Genomic DNA, 24,301 nt, shown 5'->3' on the forward strand with positions numbered 1-24,301 from the left:
AGGCTTCCACCCATGAGGGAGTGGTGTCTCCATGATGCCATCCACAAAAGGGTGGCGGCGGAAGGTTGCCTGATCCCCTGGGATATGAGTAGGGGCCTTGCTGGCTTCATGGGCCGACTTGTGTGTCGGTGCATGGGACTGATGTGTGGCAGGTCGTTGAGTCGGTGCCCTAGTTGCGGTTCGGGGTTGAGAGACTGAGTGCTCCTCCTCCTCATTGTGGTTGCTCGTATGAGGAGGATGATCAGAGTGGTGCCGAGGGAGTTGAGCGCGAATTCGCTCGTTCTCGGTGCGTAGCGCCGTCTGGTCGGCTTCATTAGCGGTATGCATTGCCGCTAGGTCAGTGTCGTGCTTGGCACGCATGCTTTGTAGGTTGGCGGCGTGTTGCTGCTGCATCTGTTCGACCTGGTCGATTAGTCTGCTCAATGCTGCTTTGTTATCCATGGTAGTTAAGTGATTTGCGTCGTCTGTTGCGCGTCTACTATGGCGTCTGGTGAATACCATAAGCGTGGCCGATAAGAATTGTCTTGATCGGCCCCACGGTGGGCGCCAAATGTTCTTATCGGAAATCTGCTGTAGAGATGATCTGCCGAGTAAGATTGGTGAGCCTCCTTCGCTGGTACGTTGGTGTTCCAAGATGGGGGTGGTACCTGCAAAAGAGACTTCGATGCTAAAGTTAGGGTTTGTATGAGTATGAGTCTCGTATAAGTAATGCACGTACCTTAGTGTGAATTAGGGTTGTTTTGGGTCCTGGGCCTGAGATGAGATATGATAAGATTAGATAATGGATCTCGTTTGGAGCGAGATTGAGATCGGTTATGATCTACTTAAATGCTAAGCTGACGTCGCGTAGCGCGTGCCCGAGGTCATCTTGCGCTGTGATGCCGAGCTCGGAGCTCGGTTTCACAGTACGGATAGTACGTATACCTTTTCTTTAGGGTCAACTTGGATCTTTGTCTCGAGGAACTCCCTAATTGCCTAAGACTCATAAGTTCACTAATTCTTTGAGTTTCTAAAAAATTTTACAACAAATTAACAGAACAAAAAATTTAATAAAATTAATAATAATAATTAGTAAAAACATACAATGTCATATTTATGATTCCCATGAATCATAATTCCCAAAGACGAAAAAATATCTCGATTTTTAGGAATCATAATTCTTAAGATTTGTGATTTTCATGAATCATAATTGGTTGACATGAAAAAACAATTGTATACTAAATGTCCCTTAAAAGTTATTTTTCCTAATATAATAGTTAAGAAACTTATATATATATATATATATATATATATATATATATATATTTATTTAATCCTTTTAAAACGTGTAAGTTTTGTTTTTTATTCTTATAATTTTTTTAATATTTTTTGTTCATTTATCTAAAAATTGAAAAATCAATATTTTTAGTCCCTATCGTTAATTAATTATGCAATGTTTATAGGTTGAACAGAAGTACAAATGATTATCTTAAATAACATCTAGTAGTATCTCTATATTATACTAATATATGACACACCTTAACAATATTAAAATATCTAAAATAATGCTTTATATATATATATATATATATATATATATATATATAAATATTTGAGGACTAAAATTAGTGATTTTATATCTTGAAATGATGAAAATAAAATAAAAAATATTTTACAAAAATTAAAAAAAAACAAAAATTTTATTTTTACAATAAAAAAATAATGATTTTCAATTTGAGAATAAAAATTAAAAAAAATAAAACAAAATAAAAACTTACCTCCTTCTATACGACTAAATAAACATATACTTGAGTTTTTGTTTTGTTTTTTTTTTTTTAAATAAACAATTATGTAAGAGGCTTCCGCGATAAAAGTCCGAAATACATATACGTAATCCGACTTGATTATGTGACATATACCTACCTCTTCTCTAAATGTTAGTTGTTGAGTAACAACAATACGAACTTCAACAAATAAGTCTTCCCAAATTACTTTCCTGGAAAAAGCCAAGAGAAACTATCTAACATCCCTCAAAGATAAGACATCCGCCAAATGTTGTTCTACAATATAAACAAAAAAAAAAAACTCATAATAATAATAATATTATTATTAAGTGTAACACATGGGGAGTAAGAATGCATATTAAATCTCCTAAAGAACTTTTTTAATCCTCTTCGAGACAATATAAGAACACCATGTGACCTATCACAATGAACCTAAATGTCAAAAATAATTGAAGCATCATCAAAGTCCTATATACGAGGCTACTCAACATCAATTTTGCCTCGGTCCTTCATAGAGCTGTCAAAACGGGCCAACCCGGCTCATGTGGGCCGGCCTACCTTGACCTACTTTAAAAACGAGCCAACCCAACCCGGTCCACTTTTGATTTCCTAAAAAAAAATTTGGCCCCGGCCCGGACCACGGGTTGGTGAGTTATACGGGCCAGCCCACCAGCCCACCAAAAATTAAAAAAAAAATATCAACAAAATTCAAAATTTTAAATTAATTATAAATTAACATAATAGTCATAAAATTAGCATCATTAATAATCAATCATCATACAAAATTAAATACAAATCATGATAAAAGTCTAAAATAAAAATTTTCAATATCCCATTATACAAAATTAACTACAAATCTTGCTTAAATTTTTGTTGCAAAAAAAAAATGGTGGGTTGGTGGGCTACCCGGCCCACCACGGGTTTAGCCCAAGTGAGCCGGGTCAAAGTAGGCCGGGTTGATATATACCCACCTACTATAAAACTTCAATTTTTTTGGCTCGACCCGGCCCGTTTTCAAGGTGGACCGGGTTGGCCCACGGGCCCCGGCCCACGGGCCCCGGCCCACGGGCCCCGGCCCACGGCTCTAGTCCTTCATATCGCCAAACTTTAAAGTATTTTTGTTTATTGCTACAACAAAAAATTAGTACTTGGACCCATTGGATGTAATAAACACAAGATTCGTTTTTCGAGACATGCATGAGGAACTATACATGTAAATACTCCCGACTTATTAGTTTTAAAATTAGATTTGGTGTGTAAATACTCCCGACTTATTAGTTTTAACTTATTCAATTATAAATTTATAATTGCGTTAGGTAACAAGTTAAGGGTTTGTAACCCGATTAACCCAACTTAAATTTAAAAATAATTTAAAAAATATTAATTATCTAATATACATGAAAAAATACATAGAATTAGAGATGCACATGATACATTAGTTAAGACTTAAGTTAATAATCTAATATGTATTAAATCCTATTACAAAAATTATAGATATATATGATCCATTAACTAAAACTTAAGTTAATAATCTAATATGTATTCATCCTATTATTCTTGTTTGTGTTGTGTGAAAAATATTTCATGTCATATATTATTTGTATTTGTTATTAATGGTTGAGCCATGAATTATAAAACTTGAACTAATTATATTTTTTTCTTTTAAAATTTAAAACTTATATTAATATTTTAATTAATCAGCCCGATTATCCAATATGACTCGATTACAGACAAATTGGATCGCTGAAAAAAACATATAAATTGAATATAATCTAACCCAATTATATTTAATTAGGTTAAATCTTGAAATGGTGAAATCTGTATCCCTTACACCATTCATACATAAAGTGAATATTATGAAGTAATTAAATGAGTGACGTGAAAAGGAATTATCAGTGCGTCACGTGTATATCACACATCAAGTAAGATAAAGTGGAATTAAAATAATTCACAATGCCATGACCCTAAATATCTAGAAGGTTAATTTAGCAATTTGACTGGTACTGAAAAAACTATGAGCATATTTAAAATACGTCTATCATGGAAAGCTTGGGAAGACTACTTCAAGAGAAAGGACTAATGAAAGAGAGTTTAGCATGTCATTGGATGGGAGCGGTTGCTTAAAAGGGACAACTTATGTTCTTTTTATCTTTTTTTTTTTTTTTTTTCCTTTTCAAAATTTTGAGTGGAAGAACTTGACATTGTTTCTGAATAAAAAATCATGAAAAAGCATGAGATTGTTGACCAAATTAAAACTGGTTTTTTATTATTATGTATTGTAAGTGGCATGTATTTGATGGAAGTCATAATCAAAATTGAAGAGAGCAGGTTATTTGTTAGGTGTATTGAGCACTCATAGAGATAAAGAATCTTTATGGATGTCGACCCTCTCGGGATGCCTCCAACCCCCCCAAATTAAGGCATAAACAAGTCATTTTCATGGTCCACACATTCTTCCATAGATTGCTTTACCTATATAATATTTAGATTCTTAAATTTGATTTCGTATGTTGCCTTCCATTTTAAAGGAAAATGAGCTGATCCGAAAAGATATATGCAAGCTTACTCACTTTGGTATGAACACACATAATTAATAGTTTTGTCATGGTAAAACATATACATACCTATGTATATATCCAAACATGTATTTGTCGAAAAACAACAATATTGGTTCAATTTTTCGAAACGATATTGATTCACCTAACCAACTTTTTCCTATTTAGTCCGTTAACATATGGACAATTATCTCTTTATTGAGTTGAATTCGAATTTCATGCGTAATTTATGTCTTTGAATTTTCTTTTTCATTTTAAGTATTAAAATTGTTGCTTGTAGTTCATTATATATGACATGTTTTGGGCTCAAATATAGCATAATTTGACTTAATATCATCCATAGAAAAGCTTATGATCTCTTGTTAATTTTATATTTGGGAACTTTTAAAAATTAAAATTAATTTTAGTTTTACTATTTTAATTTTAATATTTTTTTTGTAATTTTCAGTATTTGAATTTTAATATAAAATTTGAAGTTCAAGCCACACAAATTATTTTCTATTTTTTTAGTTCAAACTTATAATTTAATGATAATAATAACACAAATTCAAACTTATTTAATGATAACAATAATGATCATTAAGGTGAAAAGTTTGAAAGGAGAAATAGTAGTAAAAATGTTAAATGATTTGTGAAAATAATAGTGTTCACATTCAATGTAAGAATCGTCATTGTGACATATGATAGTGATAGCAATAGTGTCAAAATAAAGGTGATAATGATCGATAATAACAATAATAATAATTATTATAATAATAACAACAACAATAATAACAATTATAATAATAATATACATAATTGTTATAATAATGATAGTGATAGAATTGGTAATAATAATTATAATAGCAAGAATAATAATAACAATAATTATAATAATAGTGATGATCATAATAAAAATGATATTAAACTTTCATTAAAAAGATATATTAACTATAAATAATTTCAACTAGAAAACCAAAAGTTAATATTAAGTGAACATTATATCGAACTGATTTTATTTATTAAAATATCAACTATTAAATTTTTTTCATTAACAACTAAGATTACTTAATTTACCTTAACTCATTTAAAAAAAAACATTCTTTTAGAAATGACATGAGGAGCCTGCTAGGAATGCATTTTTTTTTTAATTTTTTTATTTATTAAAAATTGAAATCTAACTCTTTTACTTCAAATAAGAAAACAATTGCATCTCTTTTTTAATTTCATATATATATTTGCATAAAATATGTATTGTCCACATTTTAGGTTATATAATACATAGAAAACTTTAAAATTAAATAATTATATTGTTAGCATAAAAATATAGTTTTTTTATATATATTATTATTAATATTATTATTAAATGTTAAGTATAAAAATTTACACCAAATTTTATATATTTAATATCTTTTTATACAAGATAAATTTAGCCAATCTTGCTATTAAATTACATAATATTATATTTAAATTTGTTAATTTTACATAATTTAAACTTTTCTAGATATATTATCCAAAAATAAATATTTATACATGTTTTAAATTTAGCCTCGTGCTTTCTATCAAATTCACTACCTAAACTTACCCTAATCACTCCTACATGATTGGATATTCTCCTTGCTTACTATTTATATATCCGGAAAAAGATGACTTTGACTCAAAACTCGATCAAATTATATTCTTTTACTGTCAAAGTCACAGAGGTGGGACAAATATCCATGGCTGAGTGTTTTTGCTGCGTCTAATAGAACGTCCATAGTGTAATATAATGCTGCCACAAAATATGCGAAGAATGGAGGGAATGTTGGTATAAGAATGTACATTAAAAGAAGAAGAAGAAGAAGAAGAAGAAGAATATGGAAAAGATTGAAGAGGTTCGGATTGAAATTGGAGATATGACAGACACGCATGACTCAAAGTCAAGACGGTCCAAAATAATAGAATCAATGCTGAAAGAAACATCAGTAAATATCAGTAAAAAGATCAACAAAAAGATCGATATCCACGTAAAAGTGGAAAGGTTTTTCTTTTTACAATGTTTACTCTTTTGGAAAAGAAAAAGCATTATCCGTAAATTTTTTTGAGTCAATTAATTAAAAATCATACAATATAAGTAAATTAATTATCTAAGCTCAATTATTTTTTTCTTCTCTGAAATAGTTGACTGTAAAGTGTGACCGATAAAATCCCAAGGCAGTTATATGAAATCAAATCATGTAACTCATTCATGAAACGGATTTTACCTAAGGGAGATGTGACAAACTTTAATTATTCTAGAAAATTCTCCAATATTTATAAGGAGAATAATACTCTGAAATAGTACTGACACAAACCTTAAAATAACATTAGCATATATCTGTACAATTCCGGTGTATAGAATCCTGCTTTATACTTTATGTTACGTAGAATTTACTATTTCTAAAGCTAGCTATAACAACTACCACATTTACCAGAATAGATTTCAAGGTCTTTAACTAGTGATAATCAATCACCTAAAGCTAGGTCATTGAACCAACTATAACCTATAATTAATTTGCATTTATAACGTTTACATGAACAAGTAGGAAGAAGTTATTGTCACGCAAGATACCATAATTAGCACATTAAACTGAAAACATTTTGAAAAGGCTATCTTAACACCCTTCTTGGTGGAAAGTAAAATCAATCGTTAATCATAGAAATGGAATCTTTAGGCCAATCAAATTTGTATCATGTGTGATATGAGTAGATTGATGGTGAAGAGTGAGAAAATACAGTCAAAATAATGTGTTCGAAACAATAGAATTGGCTATAGCATTTCCATTTCAGACAATAGCGACAATGAACTTCTAGTTGCAGTTGAAAGGGATTTTTTATTTTTATTTTTATTTTTATATATAATCCATACAGTATCTTATTAATATGTACTTATAATCAAACATTATTTTATTATAGATATTGAAAGAGAGTTTATTAATTTGAATGATCCATTAAATTAAAAAACAATCAAATAAAATTAATTAAGGATTTAAGACTCCGGGTTGTGTTTTAGTTATTTATTTTTAAATATAATTTATAAAACAACATGTATTCAATTAATATAAAGTTTTTTTATTTGTCTATAAACATAATTTATGTTTTATTTCAAATTTAATAATTAACGATTAATTTATATTCATAGAACATAATTATTGACAAAATATTATTTTAAAGTGTATGAATATCTGCTCAATCCTTCATATCTCAAAACAAACATTATTAATTAAAATAGAATTGAATCACTTTATATAATATAATTTCAAACTAATTTAATTCTTAAGATTAAAAAACTATATTTTATTTTTTTTAATTATGAAAATATATTTAACTTTCTTAGATAATTTTGAAACATAATTATCTTCATTATCACTAATTAATTATTATTGTTATCACTCGTCAACTATGACCATTATTATTATTATCATTAATATTACTTATATTGTTAAAATTGTTATTATCATTTTTTTAATATATTTGATTTTATTAATTATATCTTTAATTATTATCACTATTATTATTATCTGTACTAAATTTTCATAATAATCTATTATCATAGTTATTACCTATTTCCTTCTTATCTCTAACAAATGTAACATCATCACCAAACAAGTCTGAATAGGATAACAGGGAATGATATTTTTGTAGCTTGATTTAAGATTTCAAGATTAAAATTGAAAATCACAAGTATTTAAACTAAAAACTAGCTTTAGTTTTTAAAAAAATTAAAACTTAAATTCAATAACCATATAAAAAGGAGTTAAATTAGTTTGATATTTGATTTATATTTCAATCCAAAATGAACTAAACTGATTAACTACTCGATCAATAACTTTTTATATTAGGGTTTTACGTTACATGATTTAGAACCTAATGATCTGACTACCTTCTATTATTTAATATATATATATATATATATATATATATATATATATATATATATATATATATATATAAATATTATAATATCTCTTTTTACTAAAATAAAATACTCACTTAACTTTTCCCTCATACACACAGACATGCATATGTATATATAATCCAAAGAAGTTAACAAAATTAATCCCTTTTTTTTTTTTTTTTTTTTATCAATTTGGTTCAATTTGAATTTGGTAAAAGAAATTTAAAAAACGAATCAAATATCATTTCTATTGGTTTAAATGGTTTTTCTATAGTTAAACCAAACATTGGTCCATATGCACGAGGTTTAGTTCAAACCTTCAATTTATTAACTTTCCAAATTAACTTGATCGATAAGAGCTTTGAAATGATTTTATAAGTATAGTTAGACGGTTTTATGCACAAAAAAAAAAAAAAGCAATCGTGGCAATGCAGATTTATTTTATCCGGTATATATATTAAAGACCTTCACAAAAGTTTAATTTATTGTACGAAGTTATCAAAAATAATTTTATATCTCAAAACTCACAACACTCAAACTTTGTAACCGTCATTTGCTGAGGGAATTTTTTTAGTTTAAAATAGAATGAAAACAAAAGCAGCCCGAGGGACTAAAATTAATTAAATCAAATCTTTATTATATTAATTATGTTAGTAGGTTTTCTTTTCTTTTATTTTTTTTCTTATAAAAGCTTGGGAAGAGGAAATTTTTTATCTATTCCAAAGCTGGGACAAACTACCAATTTTAATTAAAATCTGAGACTATATATTTTTATTTTATAGATTCCTGAAAAACAAAAACAAAAATATAAACATTCAAACTAAGAACGTAACTTACATGACAACATCATATTATTAGAGAAAAAATAAAAAATAATTATAGTATGATTCATTATTATTTCTAGAGTTTATTAATTACTTTATTTCTTTTTCTTTCTAACATAACATTGTAATATTACATGAACTGGATGAAAAAATAATATAAGATAAAGCAATATTGTAGTAGATGTAAAAGGGAAGCCTCTCATCCTAGCTCATAATGCACTAAATTTAACTTATATAACAAGTTTTCTTCCACTAATTCTTTGACAAACACAAGTCTAATTAGTGTTGCCTTGTCTTGCAGCATAAGTTTAACGTGAGCAAGCAAATCAATCTACATCACTAAACACTTTTCGGCCTTGAACTCAATTTATATTTCCTTAATGAATTATTTATTTCTATTGACTTGAAAGCATAAGTCAGCATTTCACCAATCATACTCACCATTCTCGCCACATGGAATGTTCCAACTTGCTCTAATTTTCCAATATCTTTTTTTTTTAATCTAATCGCATGTCATACCACAATGCATAATTTTTAATTAAAGTTGTAATATTAATATATGGCAGCACGACTTCCCAAAGCTGTGTCTCCACACCATAGTCGAGTTTTGAAGGTAATTAGTTGATCCCTTTAATGTGAAAGGTTCCCCTCTTTTATTTGATTCTTGCAGAATTCAAGGATTAATTTGACTGTTCTAACTACTAACACTTTCCTCCTTTTTCTACTTTAGATTAATAATTTAAAATGTGAATTGATGCTACCGCGACCCACCAACTTGCTTACTAGTAAACACAAAGGTACGGAAATAGCCCTTTTCACTAAATTAATACTTCTCTCGTTGATTGTCAAAATTACAATAATTAAAGGTAATTTGACATGGTCCTGGCCTTTTGTATATGTTTCTGCCTCAAATTTTTACCTTATCTTCTCCCTTCTCTTGGAAATAATTGTTAACTTTTGTTTTGTTTTCTGTGAGATGAGTAAATGTTATACGTAGACTCACTTTGACAGATTCTTTCATTCACCTGAACATGTACAGTAGAGTCTGCTTCAGTAGATTATGGAAGCCTTAAATCAATCCATTGAAGAGATCATAAGAAATTACCCCCAATATTTTAGCTGTTCTCTCCGGTGCGATTCTGCTCTAGTTGTATAAAATTATTATGAATAACACAGTTCTCCTAAAATATTTAAAATAATTGTATATTTAATATTTGAACACGAAATCATTCATTAAACTGAAATAATTTTATATTACTTACTTAAATATATGTAAAAATTAAATTTACATTATTCTTAGTATCAATTGTTCTTATTTGTCATTAATGATAGTTAAAAAAGGCTTTGGATTCTATACTTGTCATAAATATTAAGTATGAGTACCAATTATAAATTTTAGTATCTCGTCTTGAATGTTGTACTTGTCGAAAAATATCTGTTTAAAGTTTTCAATTCAAAGTATTGGTTCGATCTTCAACATTGTAAATAGTGGTTGTATTTATAAAAGGAACTCTAATGTCTAAGTTAACAAATATTTAAAATGTTTAGATCTATTTTTTAAGAGTAAAATTTTTCATTCTTGAAGTTGAAATGTAAGTATATAAATGAAAAAATATTATTATTTAAATTTAATTATTAATTTAAGTATATTCAAGACTTTTTATTATCATATAATGGTTGAATATTACTTTTTACAAGATTTGATCGTAAGAGAATATGTTCGACAAATCGAGTATTCTTTGACCTATGAGAATACTCTGTTTGTTCTAGATGAGTGTTATCTGAATCTTTATGATATAGTTATCTTTCGACATGAGAATTTGAGGCCTATTCCGTATGTAATTTTCTTTTTTCCACCAAAAGAACTGATTGGCTCGAGTAGCAAACTTTGAGTGCACAGTGTCAATGCAAGATTGTGGCAAATTGAGATTAGTTTGATTCTTCCAAAACCCAAAAGAAGACTTGGAATTTGCAATCTTTTACCAAGTCAGAGAGATATCTAACATAATTATAAAAACTTTACATTCAACAATGCAAATTGATGAAGTCCTCCTTCAGACCACAAAAAGGTTGCCTCATATATGATTAACATAAAGAAAGCATATACTATCGAGACCGGACTCTCGACTAGACTACTTCTAGAAAATGTGTTTGACTGCTTCTCACTCCATCACACGCTATCATTAGTGTCTTGTTTGATATTCCAAGATAAAGACAAACAATAATTATGCCTTGTAGCAGTAAAATGAGATAAACAAAGAAACACAAAAGGGTAAAAGAAAACATAATGGAAGCAGCCTTTTAGGAACAAAATCAATCCCCACCACATACCTAATTCTTTCTTTTTATCAGTTATATTGTACTGAATGAATCCCTTTTCATATTATGAAAACCCAAAAGGCATGGTCTATCTATCACCTACATGATATTCCAAAGTCCAAATGATTCATGACTATGCTACCTAATTCCAAAGCTTTTATGCAAACAAACAGTTGCATTCACATCAGATGCAGTTTACATATATCGAGTTGAGAATAATATATAATCTCTGACCTCTCTACTTAACCTCACAAGTCACAACCTCTCCCAATTGCCAAAGAGAACTTTAATTTGTCAAACAATTTACATAGGGTTCAATTATCAAGAAAGCTACAAGGGAGAGTTTACCTTGTGTAAAATGTAAACGCTTTTAATTTTTGTGCGTGGTCAAAGGACTGCATGCACAAGCCTCAAATAATGGGTATCTTTGATTGACACTATTAGTTGTTGTCGTTTTCTTTTTGTTTGGTGGCTTACTTCTTCCATCAAACACACCACAAATGCATTGAGAACTCAATAGGTTATAACCACTTGTTGAAGGACATCAAAAGAGAAGGGTTGGACAAAGTCAAAAGTTTGAAATTAATTAGGAAACTACAAAAATTTGTCAAAGATGTCAGGCTTTTCAGCAAACTCTTGTAGCTCACCACTCAAATATCGCAGAAGTCTTGGTGCCTCGCCACAAATGAATATTATTAGAGAAGCACCTAATTTCCATAGAGGCTCAGTGTACACCTCCTTTTTTTTTTTTTTTTTTTTATAAGTATACCTCCTTTTTTAAAAAAAAAAATTATAAAATATCGTAATTTAAATTATTTTATAAATTTAGTTATTTTTTTAAAAAAAGAGATGTACTTATAGACAAAAGGAGGTGTATATATGAAGAACCTAAAATATACCTTTCCTTGTCAGCCCAATATACCTTTCCTTGTCAGCCCAATAATGCATGTTGCGGCGTGCAGCACATAGGTCAATGAGGACATCAGATTATAAGAAAATTGATTAGTTCATGAATGTTTTAACAGTTTTAGACAAATGATAACTTCCCTAAGGAGATTTCAAGACCAATTTTCTCTAGGACAAGGTAAAATCTTGGGACAATTTTGCGTACATTGTTTTACACTTTGCGTCGCGGTTTGTGTCTTTTACATCAACCTCATGCCAAATTGCAATACCGATGGGTGTAATTTTGTAAGCATTGTGTAATTGAGTTACATCACCAGGGATACCCTTTCAAGAGATTGTAGAATTTTCCATTTTTGGAGATCTTGATTTTTGACATCCTACAGTGCAACGTCAGGGTTGTTTCTTAGAAAGTTATTGAATCAACGGAGTGTTAATTAGCAACATAGGTTTTAATAAAATCACAAAATTGTTAATAAAACTCAATAAATATATAAAAAAAATATTCACATTATTTTATGATTTTTAATAAATTTCAATTGATACTAATATTTAATTTTTGTAAAAAAAAATGTTAAAAAGTATGTTGCTCACATTTCTATAATTCATTTTTGAAGTTACAGAATTTTTAATATTATTACTTATAATAAACATTTAATAAACTTCACATATCACACCAAGCTGTTATTATTTTTATTTCCCATCGATCTACTGCCACTATTTCCCAACCACGAGGATAAACTAAAAGAGAAATGAATAGGAACAACTTTCAGTTTGTAGTGAACCTAAAGCCAATATATAAGGAACAGTTCGACAGTGTAGAAAAAAATGCAAATAATAAAGAATAACCGAAAACTGTTAAACTTGTGAAAAAGGGAAAAACAGGCCATACATCAATGTTACACGTACTATGTTAAGCATGTGCAATGCACAATCTTGAGTATGTCTAATCATCCAAAGACAACAACTGGAGAGGTATCATCCAATTACTTACTTAAACGTGAATATTAAGTATGTCTAATATCTTTTCTCAGCTAAGAATTGAATTATGCAAGAACTTAAATAAGAAACGTTTTATTACACCTTACAACCAATAGAATCATCTTGGCAAACACAATACACGAAAGTCACCAAGATGTTCTACTATGATTGTGCAATTAACCAAAGAGACGGCGAACCCAGAAGCTTACCAGAAATAAGATGCTAAAGAATCAATGAAATTCATTTCAAGAAAGAATATGTACAAATTTATTATTTAACCAATCAAAATTGTCCCCTCCATTATCACAATCCATCTCGTCAATCTGACAATTTGTGATTGGATATACCCGAATTTCGGAAAGGTTAGTACCTTACCATCCTCTAAATAATTTGTGAAATTCAGGCAAAAGAACTCAGAAATTCACCAGTATACAGGTTATGCCGTGATTAGTTAATGAACATGACATAAGGGTAGTGGGGAATCACCAGCTTGCATCTTGAGAATCTGATATCCCTCCAATCCCCAAATGAGAAAGTTGCCATCAACTGTGATCCACCACTACCCAGCATACGACTTTAGAATCTTGTACTCCCTTCTCTAAGGGACAACAGTGTAGAAATAGAATTCCCTTGCCTCTTGAATAGCCACAGAGAGCTCATCAATTATGATTCTCCATAAGATCAGCTAGTGTTATTTTTCCACAGTTGCCAGCATCTAGTCTATCAAACTTCTCACTAACCTGCATGATGTCCTTCTCAGATACTTTTCCCATCTCCTTAAGCTTGTATATAACGTATTCTGATTTACTGCATGTCCAAAACTCAGTATATTCAGCTAAAGCACATAATGTAATGATTTAACCAAATTTTATCAAAATAAATTAACAGTCTTCTTGGATAAAAAAAAAAAAAAACATAATTTAAGCCACTAAAGAGAAAAAAATGATGAGCCCTGAAGAAAAGTAAAAAAGCAAACATGAATTTAAAATTTGGATATTGAAAACAAATAAGACCTAACTATCAGGACATTACAGCAAGTATATGTTTGTCAACAATCCAACAATAACAAAGAATGTTATGGCCATAACTACCAGAAACAATGGAAAGAATCTGCATGCAGACAATAATTTCAAAATTATATGTTTATCTCAACCATTATGGGAAACAAAAAAATTCAGAAGAAAATCCGTAGATGGTGAGCAGCCAAGAAAGAAAAGCACAATATCAGATTTTCCATTATAAAAAGAAGTTAGTTAATAAAATAATATATGATTTTAAAGCCTAAATAGAAGGTCTAGGAGACAAGTATTAGTGAGCTCACAAAAGCTTTTTTAATAATATACTATGACATTTTAAGAAAATGCTGGATTAGTTAAAAAAAACTCTTTAATCCCTATATAAGAACAAAGGAGATATACAAAATTGTGTGAATTAATGGGGAGTTAAAACCATGAACATAATATGAAGCTATGGGAGAGAGTAATTGTGCAAAGATTGATTAATACAAAAGACTCATGCTATTGAAAATCTCAAGGTTAACCATGTAAGCAATATACTTGGTATGACAATTAATGAAGTGGTGTCAGAGGAATCAAAGACTTACATATGTTTTGATTGATTTGGAAAAAAGGCATACATAGGGTTCCAAGAGAGGTTATGTGGAAGACCCTAAAGAAAAAAGGAGAGCCTAATGCCTATCATGACAAGTGTGAGAATACAAGGTAAGTTCGCATTTCGCAACAAATTTTCCCATATCTCTTAGAAATTGGGCTTAAAACCTTACTTGTCCTCATAAAATTGGCTTGCAAGGTAAAAAGTAAGAACTACCTAAACTTTATAAGCTTTGCTTAAGTCATATCTCCAATTGATGTGAGACTACACTGCCTAAGAGTCACATCCCAGTGGCTACAGTAAACAATGCTTAACTCAACCTTTATGGTCAGCCCACGCCCAGGACTATAGGCCTGGAGCATGACAAACTGGCAATGCAAGTGGCCTAACAATGGATTTAGAATTGACCTGGGAATTGGAACCACAACTTCTCCATCGGTTATGCAATTAGCCCAGAATGACGTCATCAACCTGGTCCTAAAACCGAGGTTGAACCATGACTCGACTCAACCAATTGAACACACATCTCGCGACATGCTTTAATTAGACTATGTTCCACGCCTTCCACCACCACTTTTCCATGTTTGCATTTTGTCCAGTGTGTCCCTGTTGCAAGCTAAGAAATTCAGAAAATCACACTCCAACGTGTCCCGTTGCTGCATACTATTGACCATAAGAAATTCAGGAAAAAAAAAAGGTGGGGAGTTTTGTACTTGGTAAGAATATAACCCAAGTCTTTTGGTTTTCTTAAAAGAATACAAACAACTACATCAGCAAATTTCTGATTATATAAATGGCAAAATTATTTTTTATACTACATATTTAATATAAAATTATATATTTAACAATATACCGGTTCAAACGGATCAACTAATGACCCACTCGTTCAACTAATGACCCATTGATCCGATATCTTGACCATCGATCACCATTCTAGTTCTGATAACACTAACCATAACAATTGGATTTCTCTGAGTTCCAATCTCTATCTCTGGCCACCATTGCCAAACTCTCACTATCATGTCATCATTCCAGTAGGTTCATAACCCCATTTTGCCATTAGTGACTTTCCCAACATTTTTTTGTCATTGTTCCATTTCTCTCTACTGTTGACCCACAAACTCCTCTACTCAAATCTTCTCTGATTCAAATTGTGCACTAAGATTAAAGACATCATAGCCCCATGGCTTTCCCAAAAATACAAGCCTGACTTTGGGGCTTTACCAAAAAGTATCAGTTGACCCTTTGGCTTTACCAAATACATCAACCTGCTCTTGCAAAGTTCATAGAGATAGGGAATGCCTTTACGGACCATTTCAAACAAAATGATCTTTAGCAATAACAAACAACAACAACCCAATAGAATACTGATAAGGGTCAGTAACGTATGAAGTTGATTCATTATTTGTGTTAGTTTGTTGTGTTCCATTTCATTCCATTTTCTCATTTTTACCTCAAGGTAAGGGGGAAGGAATGCCGCTAACAGCAAAGGGTGTGTTTGGGAACTAGTTGAATTTAACTCAAATGAGTTTGAGAAAAAAGTTACACTCACAAGCTTTTGATTATTTTGCATTGGAACATGTGTTTTTCTGTTGAAGATGATTTTAAACTAGTATCCAAACATACACTGAAAGGCCTAAGGGATGTTAGGAGACAGGTGGCTGTACCAACTGGAAAAAAAGTCCCAAGGGAACCAACTAAACTCGGACTTACCCGGAAACCAGAAAAACAAGTCAGAAAAAGAAATTAATTCCCAGCTTTTCTCGTATAAAAGCTGTAAAAATAAAAGCCTTCGTTTTCTGTTTAATGCAGTCAGGGTTTAGGGTCTAGAGCCTTGAACTTGAACTACCCAAAGAAACTAGCCTAGACCTAGACACACGACTTTACTAGAAGTATCAGCTGGCCACAGAAAAGAATTGCCCTAGTTTCACCATTCCATGATCTCAAATTATATTGGTTGATTTATTTTATTTAAAGGGAGAGAGAGAAAGTATAAGCATAAAGAACTAATACCAGATAGTATGTAGTCACACACTTCCACAGATAATGCAAGCTGAAATTTAAAGATGTCTAGAATTTTAAGTTTAATATATGGGTGGTTCAAAAGGAAATATGAACAGGTTTGGGGACAAAATATAACATTACAGTGACAAATAGGAAACAACTGCCAAGGGTGGCATAGATGATAAACAAATGGAAAACAAAGATGACTAGCATCTTCAACTTTGCAAAACTCACAAACTATTGCAGCAAAGAAAGGAAAATAGCAATCCAATTAAAGAAATTCTGCTGCACATTTGTTTCTAAACCACCAGAAATATTTCTCCAAGTTCATTTCCAGAGCACTCTTATGAAGATATAGCCATGCACCAAAAATAATGAGCCACTCCATAATGCAAAAGCAAGTCATGTATCATTTGTGTACTTCTCACACAACACAAACAACGTCAAGCTAGTCGCAACAATAGAAGTCTTCCCTGTGTCAGTGTATACATAACTCGAGTAACCCATAACTGAGTTACCTAGTTGGTATCAGGCTACCAGCTGTTTAACTATCTATCAACTAGCACTAACAGCTGGTACCAACAATAACATAAGTACTAACTTGGATAACTTAATTATGAGTTACTCAATATATACAGTGACATTCCAAAAGAATCTTGTTAGAAAATATTACCAAATGAGGATGCCAATATAGGGTCTTTAATTCTTTATACTCCAAAAACCACAGCCCCACTCAAAATCTCTTGAGGATCCAATTTCTCATATTGTTCCTTTTTGATTTTATTTTTGTTATTGTCTTAAGTCATTCCTCCCAAACAGTGAACAACTATTATACAAAAAGAAAACATTCTTGCGTATTTTCATAATCTACATTACTGCAGTTGAATTGACAGGTTTAGTTCAAGATAAACCTTCTTAGCCCATGATTTTTATAACAATGAATTATTTACATATCTGATACCTAAATCCCTAAGTTTTAGAGAATGAAATACATCCTAATTGTAACTGGATTCTATTCCTATTTACATGGTATATCAGTATCAACCATATGAAGTACTCCCTCAAGTCTTGAATATAAGAAAAAAATTCATGTATTTTGTTCAAAAATATAAGCAAATCTCAACTAATTTCACCTAATTTAACAATATCATCTTCAAAACATCTTTGATTTAATTAATGTTTCATTTTCAATAACTCTTTTTTATTCTTGATATCAAGTTACAATAAGGGTAGTTTAGGAAAAAAATATTTTTAATGAAATTAACATAATCAAACGATGCTAACTAACTTTCTTAATTAGCATGAATTAGTTTTTCTTTTTCTTATATTCAAAGCTTGAGGGAGTAACATCAAATTACCCATTATCATTAGTTTAATCTATCATTTACCTTTTCAAGTTGCACTTTTTCAAACAAAGTTTCTGATGGCATGCAAGTTGTCCACTTCACCAAAGACACCATATACAGCTTTAGGCCAATTAATGGGTTTTGGATACACATTTATATGATATCAATAAAAGGAAACCACAAAGAACCAATTAATCATTAGATTGTTGAGGCTCAATTCTGCTACAACCACTGTAGCAACACAGTGAGAAAAAGAGAAACAAAGTCCTCAGAATGTCCACCTTTTGGACAAAAGTATTTCCCAAAACGATGAACCAAGATCTCAAGGAAAAACCACTTAGAAAAAGGGTAACTCAGCCATTTGAATTTTGATCCTTCTGGGGTTAGGGTTTCTAAAACTTGAAGAATCTGGTGATGGTGAGGAGACCATGACGTTGGGTGCAAGAGTGAAAGTATTGGAATAGTTTTCAATAGGGATTCATTATTTTATTAACTTTATATTTATTAATCATCGATATTATATTATTTATTTATTTCATTAATGACATAGCACTTGATTGAACATTGTTGATCTATTTTAAAATAGGTTGACATTCCATTGTATTTAAACTCAAGAAAAGCAAATAAACACAAATATTGGAAAAAATCCAACTCCCATGGGCCTATCTAAATCTATTAAAAAGGTCATTCATCATTTCTTCACACACCAAGACCGATTATGCTTGGCGTGAGGAAATGTATTGAAAAAAATACCAATTCTCACATGGACTAAAAATAAGGTAAAAACAAAGTATATAAATGAGAACAATCTCCACCTTACAAGCTGGTTTTGAAAGAGCGAGTTATGCTTATACCCATTTTCTAAGATGGCATCAAAGTCGGTCTACATCTATCAAAAAGTGTTACTCACCATTTATATACACATCAAGCTCAATAGTATTGGATATAATGGGATGTATTAGTAATAATCTAAGTCCCATAAGCCTAAACTAGATCCATTAAAAGGGTCATTTACCATTTACCCACACACCAAACCCAATGATCATTAAAGTGAGTTTTCATTAAGCATTGATATTACAATATTTGCAATAGGCTATGCCTAACTGCAGATACTTTGTTTAAAAAGTCCTGAATTCTATTAGAACTACGAAGCATGTGAATTACAAGAGTGCTATATATGAAGTTTATCTAAATGGCAATCTATTTCCAAGGGATGAGTAGGAGACATGCACACCTGAGGAAAATTGCTTCCTGGTGTTCCCATTGTCTTCTACAACTAGTCAACTAAGATATCAGTTTTGTTTGGATTAGTTTGATCAACATACAAATGGAGTCAGAATGACGTAGTAACAGTATTATGAGTCATAATAATGCTCTACTTCCTTTTCAATGAAATACAGGAACCTGCAGTGTATACTGTATTGCACTCTGGCTCTAGGCCTAAACTCAAGACTCCAGCATAATGAGGAAAACCTAATAGAAAAAAATGGCAACACTAACGTAGATCACCATGTTAAGAAAGTAAAACATGTAAACCATTGTAATATCCCAGTCAAAATAAACTCTTTGCTTAACAATTTTATCGTCTAGTTTTCAGATCTGGTATTTAAATCAGGAAGAGGCCTAAGACAGAACTGTATAGTGAGTAATTAATAATTATAAAACTAAAAAGGTCCTCATAGAATCATAGCACTAAATAATATAAAAGAATTAAAATGCATACTCTACACATTTGATAATGACTGACTATAACATGGAGAATAAAATGGTGAAAGGTAAAAACTACTCCAGATAACTAGGCAATTGCCTCCATAAATGGATGCCTCAAAGGATAAGATCGGACAGGTAAGCATGATCAACATCCATACAATGTCTATTGCTGGTAAATAAAGCAAAAGAAAATCAAGGAACTCTGGAAAGGTAGAAAATGTGTAACAAAAAGGTCTTAATTTCTTCAATAGATGCCCATATTTCCATCATGACATGCCTGCTGCACCAAAAACACTAAATTTCCTTGTCTACATCATGCAGCATTTCTGTGTTATTCTACATGAAACTGACATTCGACTAGAAACATTTGTCCTTAATTGATTAACAAGCGTTTAAGATGTCAACAAATATGTAAAAGAAAGAATTTAATTTCTGTTTAAGTTAAACTTTTTTTTTTTTCTGTTTAACATCATATTTTATATTACTGAAGTGAGTGCAAAAGTTTAGTTAATATCTCTAGTCATTTAATCAGATGCTAAATTCATTCTTCAAAAAGCGGTCCATGAAGCAGGGGGAGGGTTCTTATAAATCTAAGCATCTGAATAGTAAATGCATTACAGTGCTCTACTTTCCTGAACAATAACACTGATAGATGCAAAAATTACTCAACTTTTGTGAGATAGAAATGCATCAGTCCATACCTTACAAAGCCATTGTTGTCAATGTCTGCAGCAAGGAACTCAGCAACAGTCATATCCTGACCAAGAATCCACTTTGCCATCATCCTATGCCGTTTATCTACTCTTGCCTCAGCCAAATAGAGAAACGCTCGAGCCACCGCAAGTGTTGACACAAGCAACCAAATCGCAGCAAAGATCCGGCCGTGCATGGTCTTGAAAGCATGGTCTCCATACCCAACTGTCGTAACTGACATAACCGAAAGATAAAAGGAATCCAACCATCCAAGCCTCTCCACAAAATGCATAACCCCAACACCTATTCCTATACAAAGCACCACAACCCCCAAAGCCAGCGCCACCTTCAACCGAATCCTCATCCTCCCTTTCTTCACGTCAATTATATAAGACCTCCCATCCTTCTCACCTCTCCCCTTCACTGCCCTCAGCATGTGACTCTCCTGCAAATCAAGCACATAGCTAACCATCCCACTCAACAATATGTCTATAAATCCAAACCCCACCAACACAAACAATATAGAGAAAAGCTTAGTGGCTGTACTATTAGGTGTGATGTCACCATACCCTATCGTGCACATTGTGACTATACAAAAATACAATGCATCAACTATAGGATGAGTCTCAGTAGCCGTAAAATTATGCCTATTGAACCAATAAATGACAACCCCTAATGCCAAATAAAGAACAAGAAGAACAACACCCTGGCGCACAATACTCTGGCTACCGAATTTGGGTCTTGACACAGCCGATTGGGGATTGAAATCGCTGATCACAGCCATGGCTGGTGCTGTTTTGGAGCGATGAAGGTTAGTTTTTTTAAATGAATAATTGGGGTCAAGGAGCCAAGAAGAAAGTTGCTGTTGATCAAACACTTGTGCTGCATAGTCCTGTGAGGAGGAGGAGGAAGAGGAACATTTTGGGGAATGATGGGGAAGTGTTAAGGCATCAGACAAGGGTGAAGGGTCCCTAGGGGAAGGAGCAGCAGGACCAAAGATGAGACGGTCCTTGAATTCCAAAGGGGTCATTGGAAGAACGATTTCATCGTTTTCTGGCAAGGAGCATAGTGGTGGCAATGGTGGAGGCTTCTTTCGAGGGCTGAAATATTGGAGCAGAGGCTCCTTCTCCATGAGGGTAACCGATTATGGGGAAAATGATCCAAAGGCGGTGGCTTTAGAGGATTGGAACAGCTTTAAGGATATGGGGCGGTTTCTGAAGGTGGAATTGGATATGATGCAGAGAAGAAGGGAAGTTTTAAGGTTTGTGTTAGAGTTATTGATGAGCAAAGTGATGGTGGAAGTTATAGAAGAGAGATTTGAAGTACATAACAAAGGTACAGAAATGAGGAGGGTGTTGACGTGGGGGGTGACAATGTTAACCATGATTTGGGTACCACTCATTCGGAGGTAGATGCTACACTCACGCGCCTCTTCATGCCAAGTGGTCCTAATTTTTTCTTTATACTTTCTTTCAATATTATTGATTTTGATATATTTTTATTATACATCCTTTCACCTTTATTTTATAATAAATACATAATAATTGTCGATGTATAAATTAATTTAAAATTAATTAGAAAATAAAGGTATAATTATAAATAAAAAAAAGTAATTAATATTATCTTAAATTTTTTAAAACAACATATGAATAAAAACTGAATTTATGTAAAAAAAAATCAACAATTAAAAAATAATGGACAGAGTACTTTTTCATCTAAAATCTTTCGTTGTTTAATGTAATAAATTAAAAATATTAAAATTAAAAAAAATGTTAAAATATATACATAAAACATTATTTTCAGACTTACTTTAGTGGTCCAAACTAATGAAAACAACACCAATTGATATAAAAAAATAAAATAAAATAAAAACTCTTGTTAAAAAAGATAAAAAAAAAATAAAAAAGGGTTCACATTCAATTAAAATAAGAAAACCTCATTCACACATGGTGCAAAGATAGGCGAATAAAACCAGAGAAGATTCATAGACGTTCAGATGTTTTATTTAAAAGGATAATATTGTCAAATATGTATTAATGAAATCTAAAATGCTTTCGGTTCAGTTTCGTTCAACTGAAAAACATGAGACTAGTAGCTTTGCATCAAATCAAACCAAACAAGAAGGTATAATGTTGGTTGCCTAAATGACAAACCAAACATATCCTAAATACTTATGTTAATTAATTTTATTGAGTTTAATTTTTTTATTGGTGTCTTATAATTTTTTTAAAAAAATAAATAAATTAAACAGATATATAAAAATTATTTTAACAAAAATATTTATAGAAAAAAATAGTTGAAATAAACACGGCATCAGATCCTTACGTGAGTAGCCAAGTTTCCAAAAGGTGTAGTGGTCCAAATTAAATGAAAATGGTGACATATGGGAGATAAGGCTTTAAAAGTATGCAACCTTGACTCATCATGCTCATGTGAAGTGAAATGAAAGGTGCAAAGAAAACCCCTAACTTCATGATCTGATTGCAACATAAGAAGAGAATTTTATCTATTATTTGGTTTTGTCATTAGCCAGAGAAGAAGGCCACGATTGCTGCCAAGATGGACGCATTAGTGCCCCATGCCTGCCTCCATCATTTAACTACAGAAATTGAACATAATGTGACAGCTTCAACATATTCAACGCGGTTTTAAATTAGTTTCTTTTTAAATAAATAAATCATCTTCTTCTTAATCATCTTTCAAACATCATTATAGAAGGAGCTGATTTAGGAATGGTGAATATGTGATATTTGGTTAAAACATGTTACTAACATGGATGAGGCTTTGTATGATAATTTTATGTTAATCAGACATACTATCAGTGGCATGATTTGCGTTCTTTGAATGGACAAGACACACTTATTTGATTTCCAATGTTATGGAAATCTGTAAAAGAGTTGTCAAACGATGAAACTCTAAACCGAAAACATATGATGCATTATTTAATGATGGATACAGTTGTCTGTTGGCGTTACATGGGATACAAATTGTTTGTGTTATACGTATACATCTGACTTCATTATCTCAGTATGAACTTGTCTACGCAGAGCTGAACTGAATCTCACAACTCACAACTCACTAAAAGATAAAAATCTTTCGTAGGCTATATAGTAAAATAGAATAAACATCCATTTTGGTCAAATATGGAACCAATAGTTTTTTTTATCCAAAAATACTAAAAATACAAGTGGAATCATTTTAATTTCCCAGTCATATAAGGTAACACTAATAATGGAATAAACCGATAACTTAATTAGTAGATTAGATTAATGTTTCTTCCTGTTATTGGGAGACAAAATTATTATCATCGACTAAACATTTAATAATATTTATTTTCCAAAATCTAAATTAATGTCGACCTAATACTATATCAAGAATCAAAATAATAGTTTGCCCTAATTCTTAGCCCAGAACCAATAATTTAATCCTAACGTAATATGACGGAAGGTTCATTACAGCATATCTCCCTCTTCTCACTAATCTTACATCCATATAAAAAAATCATTTACTCAATGAAAAATACAAGTGACACAATTTTAAGTCTAAAATATATTCTAGAGATTTAGTCAAAATTAATTTCAGTCTCTACATTTTAAAAGTAGAGGTTTTAGATTTCTATTAAATTAATGAACTGAATCCTTGATGATATACTTCATTTTAACCTGTCGAGGAAACAATCATCATATTTCAGAAGATA

At 31.2% G+C, this 24,301-nt stretch overlaps 1 protein-coding gene across 2 annotated transcripts; it reads right to left on the bottom strand.

The window, feature by feature from the left end:
- Window positions 1-13,455: 13,455 nt before the first annotated feature.
- Window positions 13,456-22,012, bottom strand: LOC109813217 (two-pore potassium channel 3). 2 transcript variants are annotated; one of them, XR_002240989.3, is made up of 3 exons: window positions 20,613-22,012; window positions 15,260-15,457; window positions 13,911-14,047 (listed from the first exon to the last, which is right to left on the bottom strand). XR_002240989.3 is itself a non-coding variant. In XM_020377370.2 (2 exons), exons 1-2 carry the CDS (start codon window positions 21,734-21,736, stop codon window positions 13,900-13,902), a joined length of 1,272 nt encoding a protein of 423 aa, XP_020232959.1. In that variant the 5' UTR covers window positions 21,737-22,004; the 3' UTR covers window positions 13,456-13,899. The 2 variants fall into 2 exon arrangements, 1 of the variants encoding a protein (XP_020232959.1); XM_020377370.2 differs by lacking the exon at window positions 15,260-15,457 and having other exon boundaries at window positions 13,456-14,047; window positions 20,613-22,004.
- Between the last annotated feature and the right edge of the window lie 2,289 nt (window positions 22,013-24,301).

Source organism: Cajanus cajan, chromosome 2 (assembly GCF_000230855.2).
Source record: "Cajanus cajan strain Asha chromosome 2, NIPB_CcT2T_4, whole genome shotgun sequence".
Classification (NCBI taxonomy): domain Eukaryota; kingdom Viridiplantae; phylum Streptophyta; class Magnoliopsida; order Fabales; family Fabaceae; genus Cajanus; species Cajanus cajan.

What these genes read in the sequence shown, in the direction of transcription:
- LOC109813217 (XM_020377370.2), bottom strand. Translation starts at nt 21,736, where the DNA reads ATGGAGAAGGAGCCTCTGCTCCAATATTTCAGCCCTCGAAAGAAGCCT. An exon ending in GACAACAATGGCTTTGTAAG is followed by an intron (nt 14,048 to 20,612) that starts GTATGGACTGAT and finishes TTGGACATGCAG; the next exon opens with TAAATCAGAATACGTTATAT.